Source organism: Morone saxatilis, unplaced genomic scaffold, assembly GCF_004916995.1.
Source record: "Morone saxatilis isolate NCDOM2014 unplaced genomic scaffold, NCSU_SB_2.0 Contig17, whole genome shotgun sequence".
Classification (NCBI taxonomy): Eukaryota; Metazoa; Chordata; class Actinopteri; family Moronidae; genus Morone; species Morone saxatilis.
In genome coordinates, this window is record NW_023339729.1 from 27,413,480 (window position 1) to 27,434,088 (window position 20,609).

Genomic DNA, 20,609 nt, shown 5'->3' on the forward strand with positions numbered 1-20,609 from the left:
TAGAGGTATAAACTCTATAACCTCCTTTTTAGCAATTTATGTGCCTCATCTTGAAATTCTACTCTTCTTCTGATCATAACTTTTAGAAACAAGAAATATAAACCTGCTTTCTTTGTGAATTATAACGAGTATTTATTATTTCTGCTGAATTTGTCTTCACACATAATTTTCTCTAAAACATGCAGTATTTTTCGGATGCTTTCTGCTGTGATAATAAACAGTAAGCGGCTATTTTTAAATGATTTAATACTGATTTCACACACCAATCTGGACAGAGATTCCTTGACGACTTTCAGAGGAAATATTTTTATTAGTGATCATCAATAATTCCATGTGCTGTGTCAGTCAGATATGTTCAAGCATAGGAATACCTATATTAAAAAAAAAGACACTAAATCAGCAGATGTGTGTACCTCTTAAACCAAAAAACAGAAAATGAAAAAAATACCAGAAAAATGTTTCAATTGGCTGATATCTATAAGAGAAAGAAAAAAATAACTTATTATTGGAATTATTGTTTGTTTTGAGAAAGTCTAGATAGTATATATATTGTACACCACATGGAGGCGCTGTTAGACCACGTAATGGCTTACAGTATTCCCAGTTTTTCAATCCCAATGCATTTGCAAATCCTGTCCTCCCTGTACGTCTTCGACAGAACTACTCTCACGTCTCAAAAACAACTTACAAAATGCAACTTTTGCCTAGTCTAAGAATTATAACAAAATTATAAAAGTCATGTTAAATTCATGATATACACTGTACAGTTAAGTGTGTCTAAAGTCACTGCTTGGAAAAACGTTTGGTCCGAAATAGCAAAACAAGCAATATGCTGCAGCTGTAGCTCATGAGCTGTGCTGCAATACTCTTGCTGAATCTAATGTTCTATGTCATTAGAGGAGTTATAAGGTTGGTTTAATAGTATGTATAATGTATAATGTACCTTAATAGTATTACCAAATCACCATCAATCATCACAAATAAAATACTTAATACAAGAGGACCAAGGTACTTCTCACTTTAAAAATGCATTTTCCTTAAATCTCATATTGAAAACCAAATAAACCTAAAAATTACAGCCACATTATTTCAAAATAATAATAATAATAATAATAATAATAAAAAAAAACAATCCACTGGCACACAGAAAGTGAATTCATAGTTAGTTAGCATGGCCAATAGGGACCATGTCTAAACCAGCCAAGAAAGGAGCGCCGTCTAGAATTTCAAAATCCACTAAAGAAATATGTTACAGTAATCCCCAGACTGTTTGACTGACAAGTGATCGCTCTGCAGTGCAAATATACCACAACAACTAATGCAAAAACTGTCACCAAAACAAAATCTAACATAAATCATATTTATTGCCACTGTACACTGAAGTGTTATTATTTGTTTTGGCAGATTTCTTGTTTTTTATTTACTGATGAATATTACCTTGGTCCTATTGTTTACATTTTAACTCCATTGCTGCATTTGGCAGTAGCAACAAGCTCCAGGCTGACCATATTAGTGATGCAGATTTTGCTACAATTTGCCTAAATCACTAAAGGAGTCAGAACTGATGCTGATGGGTCCTGTGTCAGATCGGTAATGGGCTGAGAGAAGAGGATATGGTCCCACAGGTCTCTGGTCCATCAATGCCTGTGCTTGAACAAGGCTTCCACTTGAAAACAAATCAAACGACAGTGTTAGAAAAAAATGTTCTTTTACCCAAATCATTTTGTATAACTAATACAATAGAGTCTTGGTGTTTCATTAAATTGCAATAATTTGCCCTTTTAACATGTGATTCTTTTTAAGAAATGAGGGTAGTCTTTCATTGCATTATATCAGAAATGTATTAAAATAAAATGATTATTGGATTCATTTTACAGCAATGTTTAGGTATTTGGCTCTACTAATGGAATGGTCCTAGGGTTTCCAATATGGGTTGTTGAGTTGCTGTATCATTTTGCCAGACATTGTACTTTCATGGTTCCTAGACAGTGTATCCTCTGACTTTTTCCTGTAGCACCGCTAGAAGGTTGACATTTCTGGCTCGGAGAGAAATGTCTCGACAGATAATGGCTGCCATCAGCCTGAGCTGTACCTTGTGTTTAGTGCTAAATAGCAAATATTAGCATGCTAAGATGCTAAAGAAGAAAACGGCAAACATTTATACATCAGCGTTGTCGCTGTGAGCATGGCAACCTCTACCATTTTAACTGTCCATATATTTCACCACAACCACTAAAGATCAATAAGTGATCTTTGGATTTCTTTCTTTTCTTTATGCACTATACAGGCCTAGGGCCTTAAATGGAGCAAAAAAGCAGTGTCTTGGGATTACTTTCTACTCTCTGCTAACGATCCCACAATGCAATGCTCCATATTTTATAGATGCAAAAAGTTACCGTTGTGCAACTCATGACAGGAAGCGATGATAAGAATCTCGATTTACTGCTCGCAAGCAAGTGATTTCAGACACAGCCAAACTCTTGGGAGATAAGATTTACAACTACCAGTGAGCCTCAGCAGTGTAAGCTGATTTAAAAAAAGTGAATTGTGACCCTGTTGGCTTTCTGCAAGCAAAACCCCATCCTCCCTTAACCATCACAGAGGTATTTAACCCACAGCTACTCCACTGGAGCTGCTCAGTGCCAGTAATGGATGGTTTGGTTTGATTCACTAACTCCCATGTGTACGTATGTGCAACTGCATAAAGATGTTGAGAAAAATGCACACAAGGCTTTCCTTAACAAACAAATGTTATCATTAGGTTGTTAATTCAACATTGACTTACAAAATAAGTAATCAGCAGCTAATTACAAAGGCTAACAGCTAATAAATATTTAATTACTATTAATGACTATTACAAAGTTGTGAATTCTTACTTGTGTACTCCTGAGGGGACATCTGAGCACTCAGGACATCGCTGAAGTGTTTCAGCCAATCCTGCTGGTCGCTCTCTGTCTCGCAAGTGAACAGGAAGCAGCGGTCAGGTGTTTGTATGGTGATACCGTGTTGCCAGGCGCCGTTGCAGTGGGTGCCAGCAGGTAAGCCGGCGAAGGCGTTGTAACCGTGGTCCTTATTCCCCAAGAACACCTCACCTTTGGCAAAGGCGTCCTTCAAACAGAGGGAGAGTGAAAGACACAGAGGTCAACTTTAGATTATAGACTACTCATTATGTTTACCAGGACACGGTGTCTGTCTTAAACAAAAGGAGTTCATCAGATGAATAAAGTCATTCTGTTTTTGTTTCTCTGCTAAATACTGAGTGAACTGACCAACTAAACGGAAATATGACATGTTCTGTGGTTCAATATAAAAACATTTATCTTTGGAACCACAGTGGTTAAAGAACAAATAGATAAGACATACTAAAAAAACTGTTGGTGTTGTTCAATTCAGTCACGTTATGAGTAAATGTAAGAAGTACAATAAACTGGATATACTATGCTACTCTCAGCTCCCAAACAGCTGTTTTTAGGATGGCAATGTTGGTCTGTTGGCCAATATCTCAACAGCTACTGCATGATTATCCCATTAAGTTTTTTATTTTATGGTAACAATAGGATGAATCGTATTTCCTGCAGTAATCCCCTGACTTTTCCTCCAGCGCTACAGTGCTAACATTTTTGGTTTATAGTCAAACATGTCTTCTATTTGGTGGATTCCTAAGAAATTTGGCATAGACATTTAGGACTGCAACTAATGATTAATTTCATTATCGATTAATATGCAGATTATTTTCTAGATTCATGGATTAATCATTTAGTCTATAAAATACCTTGTTAGTCCAGCCAGCATTCCAAATCCCAAAGACATTTTATACACATGACAAACACACATAACAAAGAATTGCAGCAAATCCTGCAAACATTAATGTTCCCCTCAGGATGAACTGTAATTATGTGCATGCAAAACCAATAGCATTCCCATCAGGCTATAACTGAAAGGTGACATGTCATGTTGTTAGCATAGTGTGAACAACTTCCATACACAGTGAACATACATCTAACATGCATAATTTAGTGATTCTCCTAGTGATCATATTACACTTGCTTTGAGCTCCCGCCACATATTCCCAGTCCACACTTAACTTCAGTAGACTTCCTTTTCTTTTCATCTACCAGTTTTTCTTGTCCAACACTCTTCAGTGTTTTCAGTTTCAGTCACTTAGCACCTATAATTATTGCACCTCTCCATTGAACTATTTCATCAGCAACAAAGCTGAGCTAATCTGGCTTGGCTATCTGATATGCGTTTAGCCAAGTCTTGGGAAATCTAGATCGCAGCCCTCGCAAAGCAAGTTTCTGTGATAACTCCTGCAATAAAAAACTCCACTCTCATCATTCAGTGACTCAGAATCCCCTTTCATGCCACGTCTCTACCTTTCAACCACTGATATCCGATAATTAAGGTACACATTTGCACATAGAGTTGTTGTGGAACTTTCCAGTGTAGCTCACAGGATGAAGCTAGTCTGCAGGTCAGTGTTTCACGTCACTTTGAGACAATCGTTACTGCATAATAATGTTATGTACAAATGAAAGTACCTCCTATTATGCTCTCCCCACTGAGTCATGGATTCATATCCACAGCATTCTCTACTTAATCTAATTGGCTCTCCATGGTATGCAAGTATCTTTTAAGAGCACACAATTACCATCAAGGCATTTTTCTCGGTAGGTTGGGAACAAGAAACTAAACCATTAGTCAATCAGGCATCAGCTAAAGGCTTAAAATGTGAGGAGCTGCCTATACTGACGTCTTTTCTGATGTGTGTAGGTGTGTGTAAAGATGTCATACCAGCGGATCTTTGAAGTACATGAGTCGTCTGTGGTCCAGAGTGAACCAGCGTTTCTTGAAGCCTTCTGTTTGCTGCAAAGACAAAGAAGTTGACAGCAACAGTCAGACATGACGTGGGTGAGACAGAGAAAGACGGAGATAGAGAGAGGGAAACAAACACAAAGAAGCATTGTACTTCTACCAAATGCGGTGTCTGGTCTTAAAATCAAAAAGTGATTCATACTCTGCTTAAATTGACAGCAGGAGTTCCCTGATACTTTATCTAAGACTGTCAATTTTTAAACTGGCCTCATCAATTATTCTTTTCAATTCCTTGTTTAGGCTGTTTAATCAAAAGTCCAAAACCCAAAGGTATTCTATTTACAGTGATATAAAGCAGATAAAAGCAGCAAATCCTCACAGTTGAGAATCTGGAACCAGCAAATATTTGATATTTTTACTTAAAAAATTACTTTTGCAATGAGTCAATCATGTAAATTGTTTGTCAATTCATTTTTATTCATTAGTCAGTGAAGACTTATTGTTTCAGCACTAAAAGTCAGAATCAAAATGGAATTTCTGTATCACCAACAATACCAAAATATTGACAATGGATGTGGACTTTGAGGACGGGGGGTGAGATTGTGCTGCTGGTGTTTTATTTATCTTTTTCTTGACTGACCCTGACTAAGCCTAATTCAATCACAATAATATTCCATTTTACGAATCAGTAGTGTAGCATTCTCTTGTAACTGACATTTGACCATGGAAGTGCATTATATCTCAGGCTTTAAAAAGCATTCATCCTTGTTAGATTTGCAGGGTTTTCTGTGATTTATACAAAAACAGAGTTTCCTCTTGGCTGCCCCGTCTGAATGTTTGATATTGAATCTGAAAATTCAAACTTGTTGTCACGGTTGAACGTTTACATAACTGCAGCAGAAGCAAATTCACGTGGAGAGCAGCAATCAAAGATCATGAAGCATGGCACCTTCGGAGAGTTTAATGAAGTGCACGAGCAGCTCGCGCTCTTTTCAGAGAGCCGAACTTCAAAAAATGAGGATGCTCAGGTCCCCGATTGCTGCCAAATTGCCCTCATAAAAGTTTTTGATATTCCTTCTGTAGCATAAAGCTGAACAACTGACTGTTCCTTTCTCAATTCACCAGTGACTCCTTCCACAAATATGTCTCACACATATGTGAGGGAAATGAATTATGACACCCATTTTGCAAATGAGCCCAGCAGAGCAAGTTAGTGCGTCCATTGATCTCTCAGCCTGACAGACAGAGATTAAACTGTGAGTCTGCATGCGTCTGAATACAGAACCGGTTGTGTCGCTGAGGATCAGGTTGCTTGGTGTTGCTGTAGGTGTTCTGTCTGAATCCTATTAAACACATGCATGTGTCTACAGATGCTTGCAACAGTGCATGACTGCATGGATATGCCCCTCTGTGTGTTTGCTTAATCCAAACATATGTCCATGTTTCTGTGTGTATTTGAGGTTTTGGCACCGAAGAATTAAGTTAACTCTCAGCTGGAAGCCTTTTATTCCCTCACAGACAGACTGACAGACAGACGGATGGTGAGGCAGGCAGGTAGGACCTCTCAACTGTCAGTCACCCTGTCAGGCAGCGGTGGAAAGCAGCCACACTGGCAGCTGGGGTAGTCAACCTCTTCCCCAGCTCCCATTCCATTAAAGCAGGGAGAGTGGGAGCTGGGATCACAGGAGGAGGTTTCAGGAGGGAACTGTGTCCACCTAGTTGACTGGATATGTAGGCTGAAACTCAGTTCAGAATAAATTATGGTTTAGATAGTTTTGCAAAACAAATCAATACAAATAAAAGTCTCAGTCATCTTTAAGCCAGTGTAGAGTATGATGGATGGGATTTACCACACACACTCCTTTGCTGAATCTGTTCATGTAAAATGTATAGTATGCATATCATATATACAGTGTAGGATATAATAGCAGTATAGTATAGTAGTAGTGTAGTAGTATAATAGCAACTAGACAGCAGATGATTTGCCACACTAAGATGCTGTTCATCATAAAAAAGTCAATTCAGCCCCTTTCACAAATGACCCTTTGTCTGTTTTGTGAAACACACTGAATGAGAATGAAACCACTGCTGGACCGTACACAATTGTAGTTTTTAGGATGTGTCACTTTAATGAAGTAAAACCTTAAGTTTTATTTGCCAAAACTGATCTATTGCACCCATTAGTGTTTCTACCATTTTATGAAAAGTACACCTAGAATCACATTATAAAGTTGAATTATTGTTGAAATTAGTGATATGATTCAGTGCAGGAGTAAATCTGCTTGGTAATTTAAGCTGAATTTTTACTTTAAAAATTGGAATATGTAAACATTTCCAATTTAATTATTTCTGATCTCCATAATTACTACAAATCACAGCACACCCTCTGGTGCCTGTGCCATGACAAATGACTGAATCCAATGATAAACTGACTTAATCGAAAAATATGCTGTTATTAGTTCTGTACTTCCAGGGGAGGTGTGGTTAATGGTATTGGATACCACATGATTTAAATCCCATTTGGAATATAACAGTTTTTATTATTGGTTACCCTGTTTATAAAAACCTTATGTATTTATGTATATTAAGTTTTAATTCTGAATACACAAAAGATAATGTTTTGAACACAGTATTTTACTGTCTTGTCCACCTGGCACATGAACAAATTCATATAGTCATAACAATAATATGGAGGGATTGTATCTGTGTTTTTTGGCATAAATTCCCAGATGCCTTTTATTTTACGACACTGAGCTTACTTGGAAGCAGATAAGGTGCAAAGTGAATTACTAGCAAGGTCTGAGTTTAAGGGGTGTAAGAAAACACAAAAAAAATGTTTTGTGATATTGTATTGATTCTCAAAAACACTGTACTGATTTTTGTGTCCAAACCTTTAACCATTACATAACAGTGTTGTGAACGTATACTGAAGGATATGATGTTAGATGTTACAGGGACTGTGATAAATACTGTACAAATGCAGATCCCACTGTTCTGGTTGCATAAAACAAGTTAGCTTTTTTTTAACTCACATTTTATGCTTAAAATGGTGTGTTCTACAGTATATATGCAATATATAGCCTTGTTTACAGTATCGCAATATACTGAATTGTAACGTCATGATTTGTTTAGCCAGACTGTTGTGAATTCATAGCCCTAACTTATCCACCAAGATCTACATTTAGTAATTTTTTTAGGGAGATAAGAGCTGTTCATATTTCCAATGAAAGTTTTACAGTGTGCATGCATCTGTGTGTGTAACAGCGTGCTGTGTGTGTGTGCGTAGGTGTGTAGGCATGTGTGTGTTACTTGCCCTGGGACCCGTCTTTTCCATGTACCCTTCCTTCAGAAAGTTCCGTGTGAGTTTGGGTATCAGCTAAAAATAACATGCAAAGCAAAAGGATAAAGAATAACACCATGAGGATACAAAGAGATTCAGGACCAACACTTACAGTAACTATAAATACAGTAATTGAGTTCCAGCTGCCTCACTCTTGCACAGACATAAAATCAATGTGTAGCATTTTAATCTAAGCAATCATCAACAAGAGGAGTCCTTGAAAAATGACTCATACTGTTCATGGTAGTGAGTGTGTGTAGGTCTGTACATGTGTGCTTGTGGTCTCTCACCTCAGCATCCGTTGCCCCAGGAAAGGCCACCTTTAGATAGTGAAGCTGAACTGCACGAATTGAATTAAACCAGTCTACGACCTCCTAATGGACAGAGAGAGAAAGACGTCAAGGAAATGAGTTATTCCTATGCTCATTTGTTTTTTCCCCCACTGTCATTTAGAAAAAGAAATAAATGCCAGAGATTTGTGTGAGGTCTCTGAGGGTGATAAAGCTCTGACACAGCCAGAAATATTATCTCTTGATTGATGATCATAACCCCGCACAAACAACAAACTATTATATTCTACTTTAAAGATTTTGCAAGCACACAAATCTTATTTGGCAATTATTTACAGGTGAAACTGTGCTGGCAAACAAAGACAAAACAGACAAACCAAAAATGTTCAACACAAAGCTTACTTGTTAGCTAGTCATGTGATAACCGGTTGTCAAATGGGTTATATGTGACTATACGAGATGTGGTTGAAAGCCTCAAAAACAGCTAGTGAGTTGTCCTTGTTTCTGTCAAGCTGCTGTTTCACAGTTCAAGAATGAACCTTCAAGCTACGGTCTGTTCATGAGAGATAATGTTATTTGACCAGTTGTTGACTGGTTATTGTTGTTCAGGTACACTCAACACCCTGAATCTAATTACAATTTTGGTGACCTGGTTTCAGTCAGAAAATGATTTGCAGAATACAATCCAGCAGTAAAGATGGTTGTGGAATTGGATACCTTTGCTCAGATCAGTATAGTTTTTGATTCGTTAAATCATTGTTTGAAAGCAGCTTTTATTAACTATGACCTTTGCTTCCACTGTTGTAAACACTGTGACCTAACTCGGGTAGAGCATTATTTTTATGTTTAGTCTGCATTGAAACATAGTTTAAAGTGTGTCAGAATTGAACATTAATGTGCAGCTGTATAGACGGAAATTAATTATATAATTAATTCATTATTTTGATTCTGTTCTGCAGCAGACTCTCAATTTTTAGACATTGGACCACCACAAGTAACTTTAACTTCAACACTGAACTGATCAATATATTTCAACTTGTATTCATGAATTACAGAATGATAAATGTGGAACTTGAATGTCATCTGCTAATGGATTCCATCAGCCAGCAGAAATAAAATGGTACAGATGGTTTGAAAAGGTTCGGAGACTCGCCCACACCAACCAGATAGCTTCAACACATGTCCCTGAATATAGATGACAAATATCCCATGTGAATGCCAACTTGTGCTACAATGTAAGTTAGTTAACATTAGTTAACATTTGCTGTCTTTTTAGGTTGTATGTTTTATGCGCTGATCACGCACACACAGTGGTACAGCAATGCAGACCTTGCCGTTGTCATGGTAGACGAAGATGTTGCGGGTGCTGTAGTCTTTGAGGTAGGTGATCTGCAGGCCGTTGGGGTTTCCTATCTTCTCGGGCTGGAAGGTTGCGTTCATGGTGTCCACCTTGAGTACTGCTTTGGGCTCCTTAGCCTGCAGGAGAGAGGGAGGAGAGGAGGACAAGGGTTTGTTTGTGTCTTTTAGGAAAGCAAGGATCAGCAAAACAAAGCGTAACTGCACATCTGCCCTCTCGTCATCAATCCAAGACTGATTAAATCCATCATGATTACTTAACTTGGACAGTGGAATTAAAACGTATATGTTCAGTGAAACAACTGACTACTTATTTTATTCTATGTAATATCTATTTTTTTTAACATGTTTTAATGTTCTTGTAGTTTAATCTTGATTGCCTTGTTATTTTAGATATAATTGCTCAAAAAGTAGAATAATTATCAAATACATAATAAATTAAATGGCCTGGGACCAATTAATGAACTTCCTCCTGATTTCATTGTTTTGACCAGTCATGATAAGAAACTTTTTTATTAGAAACTCATGAAATTTTGCAGCCACTGCTTGGCCAGAAAAACAGTATAGTAATGGAGTCATGGTGTGTGTTTGCTACAAAGGCTTCTGGCCATATGTTGTGCTCTTTCTAACCATGGAAATGATATCTAGAGCTATTATCTACACATCAGTGTGCATCACTGATAGCCATCATGTCCTAGACCGACACTAATCCCAGCAAACCTGTCTGTGGAAGCTGTGCTTTAATCCGTCCTGACTTGAATTTAAACACGTATCTATGGGACTAGAATCTGTGTCACTGTGTATCTCCTGCCCTTGACTTTACCAGATAACATACACAGCTATGCTTATATGACAGCAGATTAGATATTACTCTTTTCTGGTATTGAGTATTGACTCTCACAGGATGACAAAAAAAAAAACAGTGAGAGAAAAGCGAGAGAAAGTGAGAAGCAGCAGTCAGTTGGATTTTTGTCAGACTGTAATGTGCCTGAATATTTCACACACCTCAAGGCTCTTCTGAAAGCCAACCAACTGTTCAGCTTTAAAAACCTGAAGCAACTCAGCAACAGCTTCACTTTTATCATGGTTGTGACTCTATGATGGTGTTTTTGTTGTATTGTTTGTTATAGCAGTCACCATGAGAAAAGGAAACAACCGTGAATATAATATTTCACAGGAAAAGCAATCCTGAAGAACATGAAAAACATCCACAATGAAAAGACATTTGTATGCCAAGACACATGCTAAAACACACTGGAAATCCATATTTAAAAAATCAGAATGATTTAAATATATGATTCCCACTTCCCCTGAGCTGGTTTACTGTGACAAACAAAGTGCTCCCAGTGCTTCCAGTCCTAATTGGTTCGGGTGGTGTACAGCTTAGTGAATCAGCAGCACTGACAGAGAGGACAAGCTGCTGGTTAAGCTTGTCTGAGCACGCTCAGATGCAGCGGAGGGAGCAGGTACAGATACATTGTGTAGGCTTTTGATAGATATGTTTAAGTTAACTGTGTGTACGTGTGTAAAAATACTGCAACACATAATTCGGGCGGGGGTGTTGTCAAAGGAATATTCTATGTCTTTAAAGTGTCCTCTAATTAAGGTGTTTCTGTTGTGGTTGTATGTGTGTGTGGGTGTCGGCACATGTGCTGGAAGTGAACTACTGCCTTCAAACAACCCTAACTAGGACTCTAATTACAGTAGATTACTGGTATCTCACAGGCATGGTTTTGTGTAGGGTGTGTGTGTGTGTGGTTGTGTGTGTGTGTGGAGGCGAAGTGTGTGTTTAGCTGCATGTGGCCACTAAAAGTCTCATTAAAAGCTGCAGCTTACGTCATATTTGGTGAAATACTTCAGAGTCCCCTCCCTCTCTGAGAGGACGAATCGCCTGCTGAGGAACTGCCCGTTGTCCCGCCCCCTCTTCATCAACAAGCCATCTCTAGTTCCTGCAGGAAACCAGCAAAGGTTATGTAAAGGTGTTATGTATGTTATGTATGTCATGTAAAGGTAAATGTGTTGTTGTGCGTGTGTGTGTGCAGGAGACTCACCCTTCCTCATATGTAAGAGTTCTTCCCAGGTCAGAGAACTTCCTTGCTCTCTACTTGCTCTGATCCACTTGCTCCTCAGACACCTCTGAACACACACAAACAGATGAAAAACGTTCAAATAGAGCTAGCTTGTAAAAAGCAGCAGCTGAAAGCAGACGAACAGACGTCTGATGTACTTTGTGGTGGGTGTGAAAGATGCTCGGTTGCATACATAATTTCCCAGCTGGGAACAATAAAGTCTATCTATCTATCTATCTATCTATCTATCTATCTATCTGTCTATCTATCTATCTATCTGTCTGTCTGTTCTGTCTGTCTGTCTGTCTGTCTGTCTGTCTGTCTGTCTAGTGAAGCCTAATACATTAAAGCAGACTATAAAGAGCAGCAACTACTCTGTCAAAGATCAGTTAATCTGCTAACATTATCTCAAGCAAATTCACTTCCTTTTAGGACCCAACAGCTGTTCTGGTTAACTTGATATCTGATATAAGTATCAGTTTAACTGAAAACATATTAGGAACTAGTTTATTTTAAACTGAACCTGAAGTTACAGCAAACCTGGCTCAGGATCAAAACNNNTGTGTGTGTGTGTGTGTATTTGATCCCCTTACAGCAAACTGACTCTCTAAAGACCCCAGAAAGTATAATGGGTCAAGCTGAAGCCAGCTGATTCAGCTCTTTTCATACACCGAACCTGGAAGGAACAAGGATTAAGCTGCCAATTGGTTCTTCTCTCTCTCTCTATCTATCTATCTCTCACACACACCCACCTTCCTCTGCACCAGTCTCTATTACTAATGATCAAAGAAGGTACTAGGTGCGCGTAGCCTATAAATGTGTGTGCACGAGAGAGACAGAAGGGCGTGGGGATTTCAACTGTCCTCAGGCACATTTTTACAGTTGTAGTGACTCCAATCTCCTCTCACCGTCCACACACTCAAACAGGGTGACTGTGGCAGCTTCCTGTGCTTTTTTTGTCTGTGTTTGTCGTTTTATCCTACAGGAGAAGGTTTTTTTCTCTTCCAGAAATTCCCTTCTTCGCACTCACACAATCCCAAACATTCCTCTCAGCAGCCATTTCAATATGTTATTAGTGTATATAGAAAAATAACTATGTGATCTATTGTATGTGGATGAATTGACAGCTACTTTAATAGCACCTATTAGTGATGAGCGTGTGAACCTATCATGATGATGGTTTGATGATTCATGGAGTTCCATTTTAAAGCCTTGAGTTTGGCATTATGGCCGTTGCCAATCATGTCCTCACAAGTTGCACAAGTTGATGCTCAGGACTGGCAATATTACAAAATAACCAGTATTACTGTTTGGTTTGGGGGAAAATATATTTCTCTAATTTTGCATGCACATATCACATTTTTCTTGCTAGAAGACTACATAAAACAAAAGACATTTCAAATATAGAAAACGATGGAGAAAAATAATGGAGAAAATAATGAGAAAAAGCTGTTAGAGACCAAAAGAAAAGCTATACGGGTGGAGAAAGTGACTGCTAATGAGAAACGGTTAGCCTTTGTGTTCAGGCTGAGAACAAGGCAATGTTTTTGTCAAGAATACTTAATTCACAGTTGAGTCTAAATCATTTAAGATCCTTAAACTACAGGTGAATACAGATCGGAATTTGCCAACACACACACACATACACACACCGAAACAATTCTCCTGTTCTCCTCTTTTGTCTCACTGTATATTCACTTCATTAATCATAATTCTGTGCAATATAAACTCGCTGCCTGAACTAATACAATAAATTCACTGATGCAAATAAAATGCTTCACACACTCTTCCTTCGCTTATCATTGCTAATAAAAATGATGAGGCGAATGCTGTTAACATTCTCTGCAATCCTTGTTTCATTATTCAAGACAAAAACTATTTTGGATAATGGTTAGGTCCTGTGACTGTATCTGTTTCTTAAAAATCTATTATATATATTATATATTGCGTATTTACATTTTTGTGATTTTAATTCAAAATAAATTCAACTAGAATTGTGGCATATAATACATTAGCATTGAGTATACTTCTTTTTCCAGGTCAGACTCAAGTAAGATGGAGACTGAGTGCTAAAAGTATGATTAGATTAATCAATCCTGTCAATCACAGACAATTAATAGACATTCGTTTGATTATCTAACTTATTTCATTCAGCAAATTTTAGGATTTTCTCTGATTTATATGACTGTAAATCAAATATCTCTGGATTTTTATGTGTTGTTAGGACAAAACAAGACATCTGAGGTCTTGTCATTGTGCTCTCGTCACTTCTATTTAACATTTTATCGATTGAATGGTTAATCAAAACAAAGTCAGTAGATTAAAAAAAATGACTGTCAGGAATCGTTAGGAATAACAGTGAACACTCGAATGTTGGGCTTGAATTGTAAAACTAAGCACCACAATAACACAACACAATGATGGCCGCAATAAAAACATTCTGTTTTTCTCTGTCTCTGTGATTCTTAAGCTAGAATGTAAAAATGTCTTGAGTGGCAGAATTCAAAGCCCAGACTTGAATCCCATAAATAATCAGTGGAATGACATGAAGAAGCAACCTTTTCAGACACTCTCTATACACTTGACCATACCTGAGCAAATCTGCCTGGTAGAAAAGCAAGAAAATCCCCAAAAAAGAGACATGTCCAAGAATGTATGAAAAACTGCCAAGAGGTGTCACACTGGGGTTGAATGTGTCAGTATTTCACACTGAAAATGTTCAACTGCAAGTACAAGGGGAGCTGAAGGCCATGTATGTATCTCCAACTACTGCTCAGAGTGTGAGAAGGGCAGAGCGTACAACCCTGCAACCTTGCAAGTATTGCTTTAAACGCACACCTTAAAATCGAAACACTACCTCCAAAGGTAAATGAGATAAGTTTTGAATTGTATATTAATCAAGTTGGACTTGACTAACCCTGACAACAAGGAGGTTTGTTGTTTGCCCAACACGTGCCTAGATACACAACAAAAACAGGAAACCACATGCATGGATACACATGATCACACATTGGTGCACACTTGCAAATGAAGTACAAAATACACAATGTTTGAAATTGTACATTTGATAGCATAAATGTTTTTGAGTTTATGTGTGTGTGTTGATATGGTTACTTACTGGCAGTCTTTGTGGGTCGGTTTGTAGTAGTAGACTGGAACAGCAGCCTCATATTTACTTTTCATCATCTCATTTCCATTCTCAGCCATGAACTAAAACACACACACACACACACACACACATATATTGTCATCCAAGGATGAATGACACATTGGCACGTTACCTTACGGTTTTACAGTTCCAATTTATTCATCAGCTCAACAGGAAAATAAACTCACCAGAAACCAAATATTTATCAATGTTAGAATAAAATAATACATCAGAGAGCTAAGATGATGAATGAAACAAATATTTTTAGATAAAAGTGTGCAAAGTACCAATAACATTTGTCATCTGCTTTCTGTAAATCATCTGCACGGTTCCAGGAAAAGGGAGAAATGTATTTGGCAAGAATGTGCTGTTGTAACATTGGAAATCATTTATATGCACTTGATTTATTTCCCCAGATAAGCTTCAAAAATAGAAAGGAAACTTTTTTCTGTCATGATGATTCTTAATTTCAAGGATTTCTAAGCGGTACCACTGGAGAAACATCAGTCATCCCTCATTGGACTGGCAATATAATGCCCTGTTTTATGAGGTAGGACATACAATAAAGCACAAAATAAATTTGGAAAACATTTGAACTGTTTCTGTGTTTTTCTGCCTCAGTAATGTTATCTGAGTCTATTTAACTGACCACCAACTGTAAATAAACTAATAAGTTTAGTATATCATAATAATAGTATCACATAAAGTTAAGTATAAATATGTGTTTCTCTCAACTGAGTTTAAGGAATGGTTAGACATTTTGGGAAATATGCCTGTTGCCTTCGTTGCTGACAGGACGATGGTACAATTGGTACCACTCATATTGGTTGAGACGGAGGGGGGTGATGCTGCCAGCTCTGTGGTCTCACCTGCACCTCGTGGTCCTCCCAGTGGGAAAGGCTCAGGGATTTGACCTTGCTGATGTCGGGGATGTTGCGGTGGATCCCAGAGCAGGCCAGACAGATGAACACCCCCAGGGAGCAGGAGCCCCACCCGGGATCTGCAGAGAGGAAGATGGAGAGAACAAATGGAGTATGGGGACAGAGACCAACGGATCGAAAGATGGAGGGGCTGAAATTGAGGTATGCTTATGATTATCTCGATCATAGATCAAGCTATAAAGTCCAGGGAGTAGAGACATAACCTACATGTTTTGCATGTCTGAGAATTAAGGTGGCATTGTTACTTATCCTGATATTGTGAAAGCTAAAATTAAGTTTTTGAACACCTTCCTATGCAGAGAAAGTTGAAGCAGCACCATGCACACCTCACAACAGATATGTATTTGGACTGCCTCTTCAGAAGTAGTTTGGGTCAGTGCCTTGCTCAAGGCTGAACTCAATAGTAGTAGGTGGAATGAAACCATTTCACTTTCTAGCCAGAAATCTCTCAGGTTAATGTATCTGCGTTTCCCCTTCCCGTCTTTGAGACCTAATATATAAGACATTTTTTTCTTGCACCACACCTGTCTTATCTTCGAGACACACACTGCATCTTGCCAGTAAACTACTCTACCCTCGTTCTTATCGGTACACATCACAGCAGGCAGAACAGGGCATTCTTTTTTTTCTCCATTTTTCAACTGTACACGACAGATTAGAACGCAGTGTACCTGGCTGGTTAATACCTGCCTATGTCACTGTTTCACAATGCCATGGAGCTCGCTGGATAAAAATGAACCCGCCCATACATACAAATTGTCTCTGATCACGAGGAACAGAGGATACGACAGGGATATGTGCTAAAATGTGACCAGAGGAGTTGGAACTTGGAAAAAGTTGTTTTTGAGAAAGGCACTTAATCCAGTAAAGTAAAGGCTAGCCAACCTTCTTTGGATACATAAAAACGTTAGCGATTAAGAGATAAGACCTGGCAGTGATTATCTTTGTCGCACTCCTAAACTACAGCAACATGGTGCCCCAGGGTCTGAATTCACTTCATTTCCCAATCCGACTGTGCTGCACTGAAATGTAATGCATGTAGCTTACTGTTTATGAGTCTGGGCTGCAACAAAGCCAAATGCATTAACTGCATAGCCCATTTAGTCTAACTTGGGTTAAGACCAGAATCTAACTTGTGTTTCATCATCCACAGAAATGTTGAATTTACTCAAAAACTGGATGTTAGGTTTTCAGTACAAAACTGAGCTAAAAACTAAACCACAGTAACTGAACTGGCTTGAGGGGTGCTGATAGCTCACCCGATAGAGCTGGCACCCCATGTGCCAGGTCTGAGTCCCTGCTGCAGTGGCACAGGGTTCGGGTGGCCTTTGGCTGCATGTCATCCCCTCCCTCTCTCTCTCTCCACCTTTCCTGTCACTCTTCAGCTGTCACTATTGATTAAAGGCAATACAATATATAGGGCTTTTTATTTGTATTAATAATTGTACTGGCTTGGAACTAATACCCTCAAAGTTAAACTGAAAGGTAATTAGCCTTGCAGAGTAGCGGCCGCCTCATTGCCATTGTTTAGTTCTACTGAATTCCATGTGATTTAGTGTGGTTGAGCTCCTTTTAAAATAATTTCTTACATTGAATTCAATATAACTATTACAGAGAATCAATTAAACCCCGGTGGACATTAAATTACTAAATTAAAGTTTCTTTTTTTAACAACTTGAAATAGTAAGGGGAAGCTGAAAAGCCTAATATTGCTTGAAGATGGGTCTACAGCCTTTTCGTCTTGCATTCAATGAAGATTAACCAAAGGCAGTATCTGCTTTTGTAGCCTGATTTCTTTGGGTAAATTAATCAGCATAAAAGGTATAAAATTAAGGCAGCTGTTCAAAGCTTTAAACCCTATTAACTTAAAAGTAACTTCTTCCATTTACTGCTTTGCTTTTGTAGGGCAGTACAGTTCCCATACTGCAGACCTACAGGAGGACCTCCAAGGTGGGGCTGAAAGCACAAGGTGAGGGTGTGTGCATACACTCTGCATGTCAGGACTTGTTGAACCCTGAAAGTTTCTTCTCTTGCAGGAAAGCTCTCCCCTCTGAGTCCCTAGCTCACCCTGCCGCGGATTTAAGGTCAAAATAACAGAATGCAAGTCAAGGAGTGTCAGGAACATTGAGTTTTAAGTAGCTCTGAGAACTCTGGGCTGCAGTGGTTGAAGAATAGAAGCAACAGTTCAGAAATATGATGCTTTAATGATTAACTTTACCATGTTTGCACAGGTAAATGCTCCACACCTTCTACACGTCATATCTCAGCAACTCCAGATATGATACAAAGTTTGATCCCCCCCCCCCTTTAAAACACTTTTCCGCTAAGTTAAACATTCCTCCTCTTACCGGGGGCGCCGCAGTCTGCGCAAGTGTCATTTCCAGGGTTTTGCTGGATCTCCCTCAGCGCCCGGGTTGCTCTCTGATTTGACGACATTTCAGTGTTCAGATCGGTTATTCCTTCGCTTTCAGAGAGAAGAGAGAGGGAGAGAGAGAGGGTGGGGTCGGGGTGGGGGGCGCCGTAGACGCAAGAGAAGACAAGGTGTGTCTCCTCGGTCTGGACTCCCCCTCTTGAGTCCTCTCTGTCTAACGGGCTCCGGGCAGGTCTGTACAGGTATGCGCCCTCAGCACAGGCGAGGCGTGCCTCCGCTCCAGTGGATAGAAAAATGTAAATCAACGCCTCTTCATACACTTTTCACTGAAACTTTCCATTCTTTCTTCTCTTTTTGCTGCGGCCCCCCCTAAAAAGCCAACCGACACCCCTCAGGTGGCCTCCGAGGCGCGTCCTGCCCGAAGTCTGCAGCCAAATCACCGCACCAGTCCCGGACTGCGTGTGCGGAGAGGAAGGTGTGCGAACGGGCATGAAACCCTACACTAGGAAGTGAGATTCTAAGGTTGTTCAAACATGCTTTTCCGCATTATCAGAGGTTAGGTCAGTGTGCAATCGCTCCGGTGCCAACTGTGCAGCACGCAAATGTCAGTCTGCCTGTAGGATGATACACCTTACGACTGTTAGCGACAGATTGATGATCACTTTACTTCATCTTATTTATTTCGAAGTTAGTAGTAATAAAGTAGTAGTAATTATTATAATATGTTTCTGGATTAGGATAAAGTTATAGCCTACTATAATAAAGTCACTCACATCCTGGTGTTTAATGTGCAGAGGCAGACTACTATGCAAATGCACACAGCCCAGTGCTGCCACATCTCAACATTTTATGAGTCAGCCTGCTGCATTATAAATCTGTGAGAACTGCAGTCGCCTAATCACTGAGGAAACGATCACCAATAAAAACAGTGACCAGGTAGGGCAATTTAATAGACGGATTTTAGATTATCATCACTACTCAATTACAAGTAAAAGTACTGCATTAGAAACAGTACTAAATGTAAAATTGCTTTATATTATTATATCTTACTGTATTATTAGGTAGTTTATGCCATAACATTCAGTGGATTACTTGGACTTTTTTACTTCACAAAAATATTATACTCCTTGCATTCAAAATCCTATGTAACATATCCTCATATCTATTATCAGCTAAATGTACCTCAAGTAACCACATATGGTGTATTCTGCAGAAAAATGGCTATTGAATTTTACTGTTGTATGTGGTCGAGGTGGAGCCAGTTTCAACTACAGTCCAGTGGACCCCAACCTGGGGTTTTCCCCCTTCAAAGGAACACAGGATAAATGATGGATTTTACATCATTATTCAATGATTAGTGGGGAATGAAAGAAGAAAAACAGAGTTCTGCTACACAAATCTATATTTACTTCTATGTATATATAACAAATAATCTTGTGAAACATGCCCTCTGTGTTAGCTGTGAACAGTTAATTAAATGACTGTGAGAGGTTTAGAGGGGAAAGGTCTCTTCGGTGGGCCTGCTCATAGACAAGGAGCTCCATCAAATTGTGTGTCAAGTCTCATTGTCCAACATCAGTCACTGACCTCAGTAATGCTCTTGTGGCTGAATGGGAGCAAATCCCTGCAACCAAGCTCCGAAATCTTGTGAAAAGCCTTCCCAGACGAACGGAGGGCTGTTACAGCCATGATTTTAGATTGAGATCTTCAAGAATCACATGTGGGTGTATGGTTTAGTTGTAGTGGATGTCCACATACTTTGAGCTATGTGGTGTATTTTTTCTCAGTTAAATATTAATCTGAAATAACTTCAGTTTCAGATGTATATATAGGATTGCAGAAGGTACAACATTTGACATAAACAAAGCAGAAAGTAAACATTAAAACTCATATCATGGTAGATTTGCATCCCTGCCACTCTGCTGCCTGTTGTAATTCCATATTTGGTCAGTAGGTGGCAACAGTTCACCAGTTTTCTGCCTGTTAGGGATACTGGGTTTAGTTCTTTGTGGAACAGGTGTGGCTGTCAGTGCTGTATCATTGTAGCCTGAATATATCTGTCTTTTAACCAAAGATCTCTCCCCCTCCTTTCAACACCATGGAGAGTGTAAGATACACAGGCTGCTGGGAATGTGGTGCACCACTACGCTGATGCTAGAAATAATCAGCAGCTCAGCAGTCTTCCCATTACAAAGAAAATAATATTCTCTGGAAGTAAAAGAAAAACATTGTCGCTTTGAAGTAACTTCCCTCACGCCTGAACATTCACTACCACAATT

General features: G+C 38.9%; 1 protein-coding gene across 1 annotated transcript; it reads right to left on the minus strand.

Moving 5' to 3' along the window:
• Window positions 1–1,107: 1,107 nt before the first annotated feature.
• On the minus strand, window positions 1,108–18,820 carry zgc:92360 (uncharacterized protein LOC436988 homolog). The gene is given in 12 exon segments (XM_035659338.1): window positions 1,108–1,666; window positions 2,877–3,108; window positions 4,795–4,866; window positions 8,129–8,191; window positions 8,446–8,529; window positions 9,775–9,921; window positions 11,638–11,747; window positions 11,851–11,898; window positions 11,901–11,935; window positions 14,989–15,080; window positions 15,888–16,018; window positions 18,308–18,820. Coding segments are annotated over 12 exon segments (1,131 nt in total). The 5' UTR covers window positions 18,396–18,820; the 3' UTR covers window positions 1,108–1,637.
• Window positions 18,821–20,609: the final 1,789 nt, after the last annotated feature.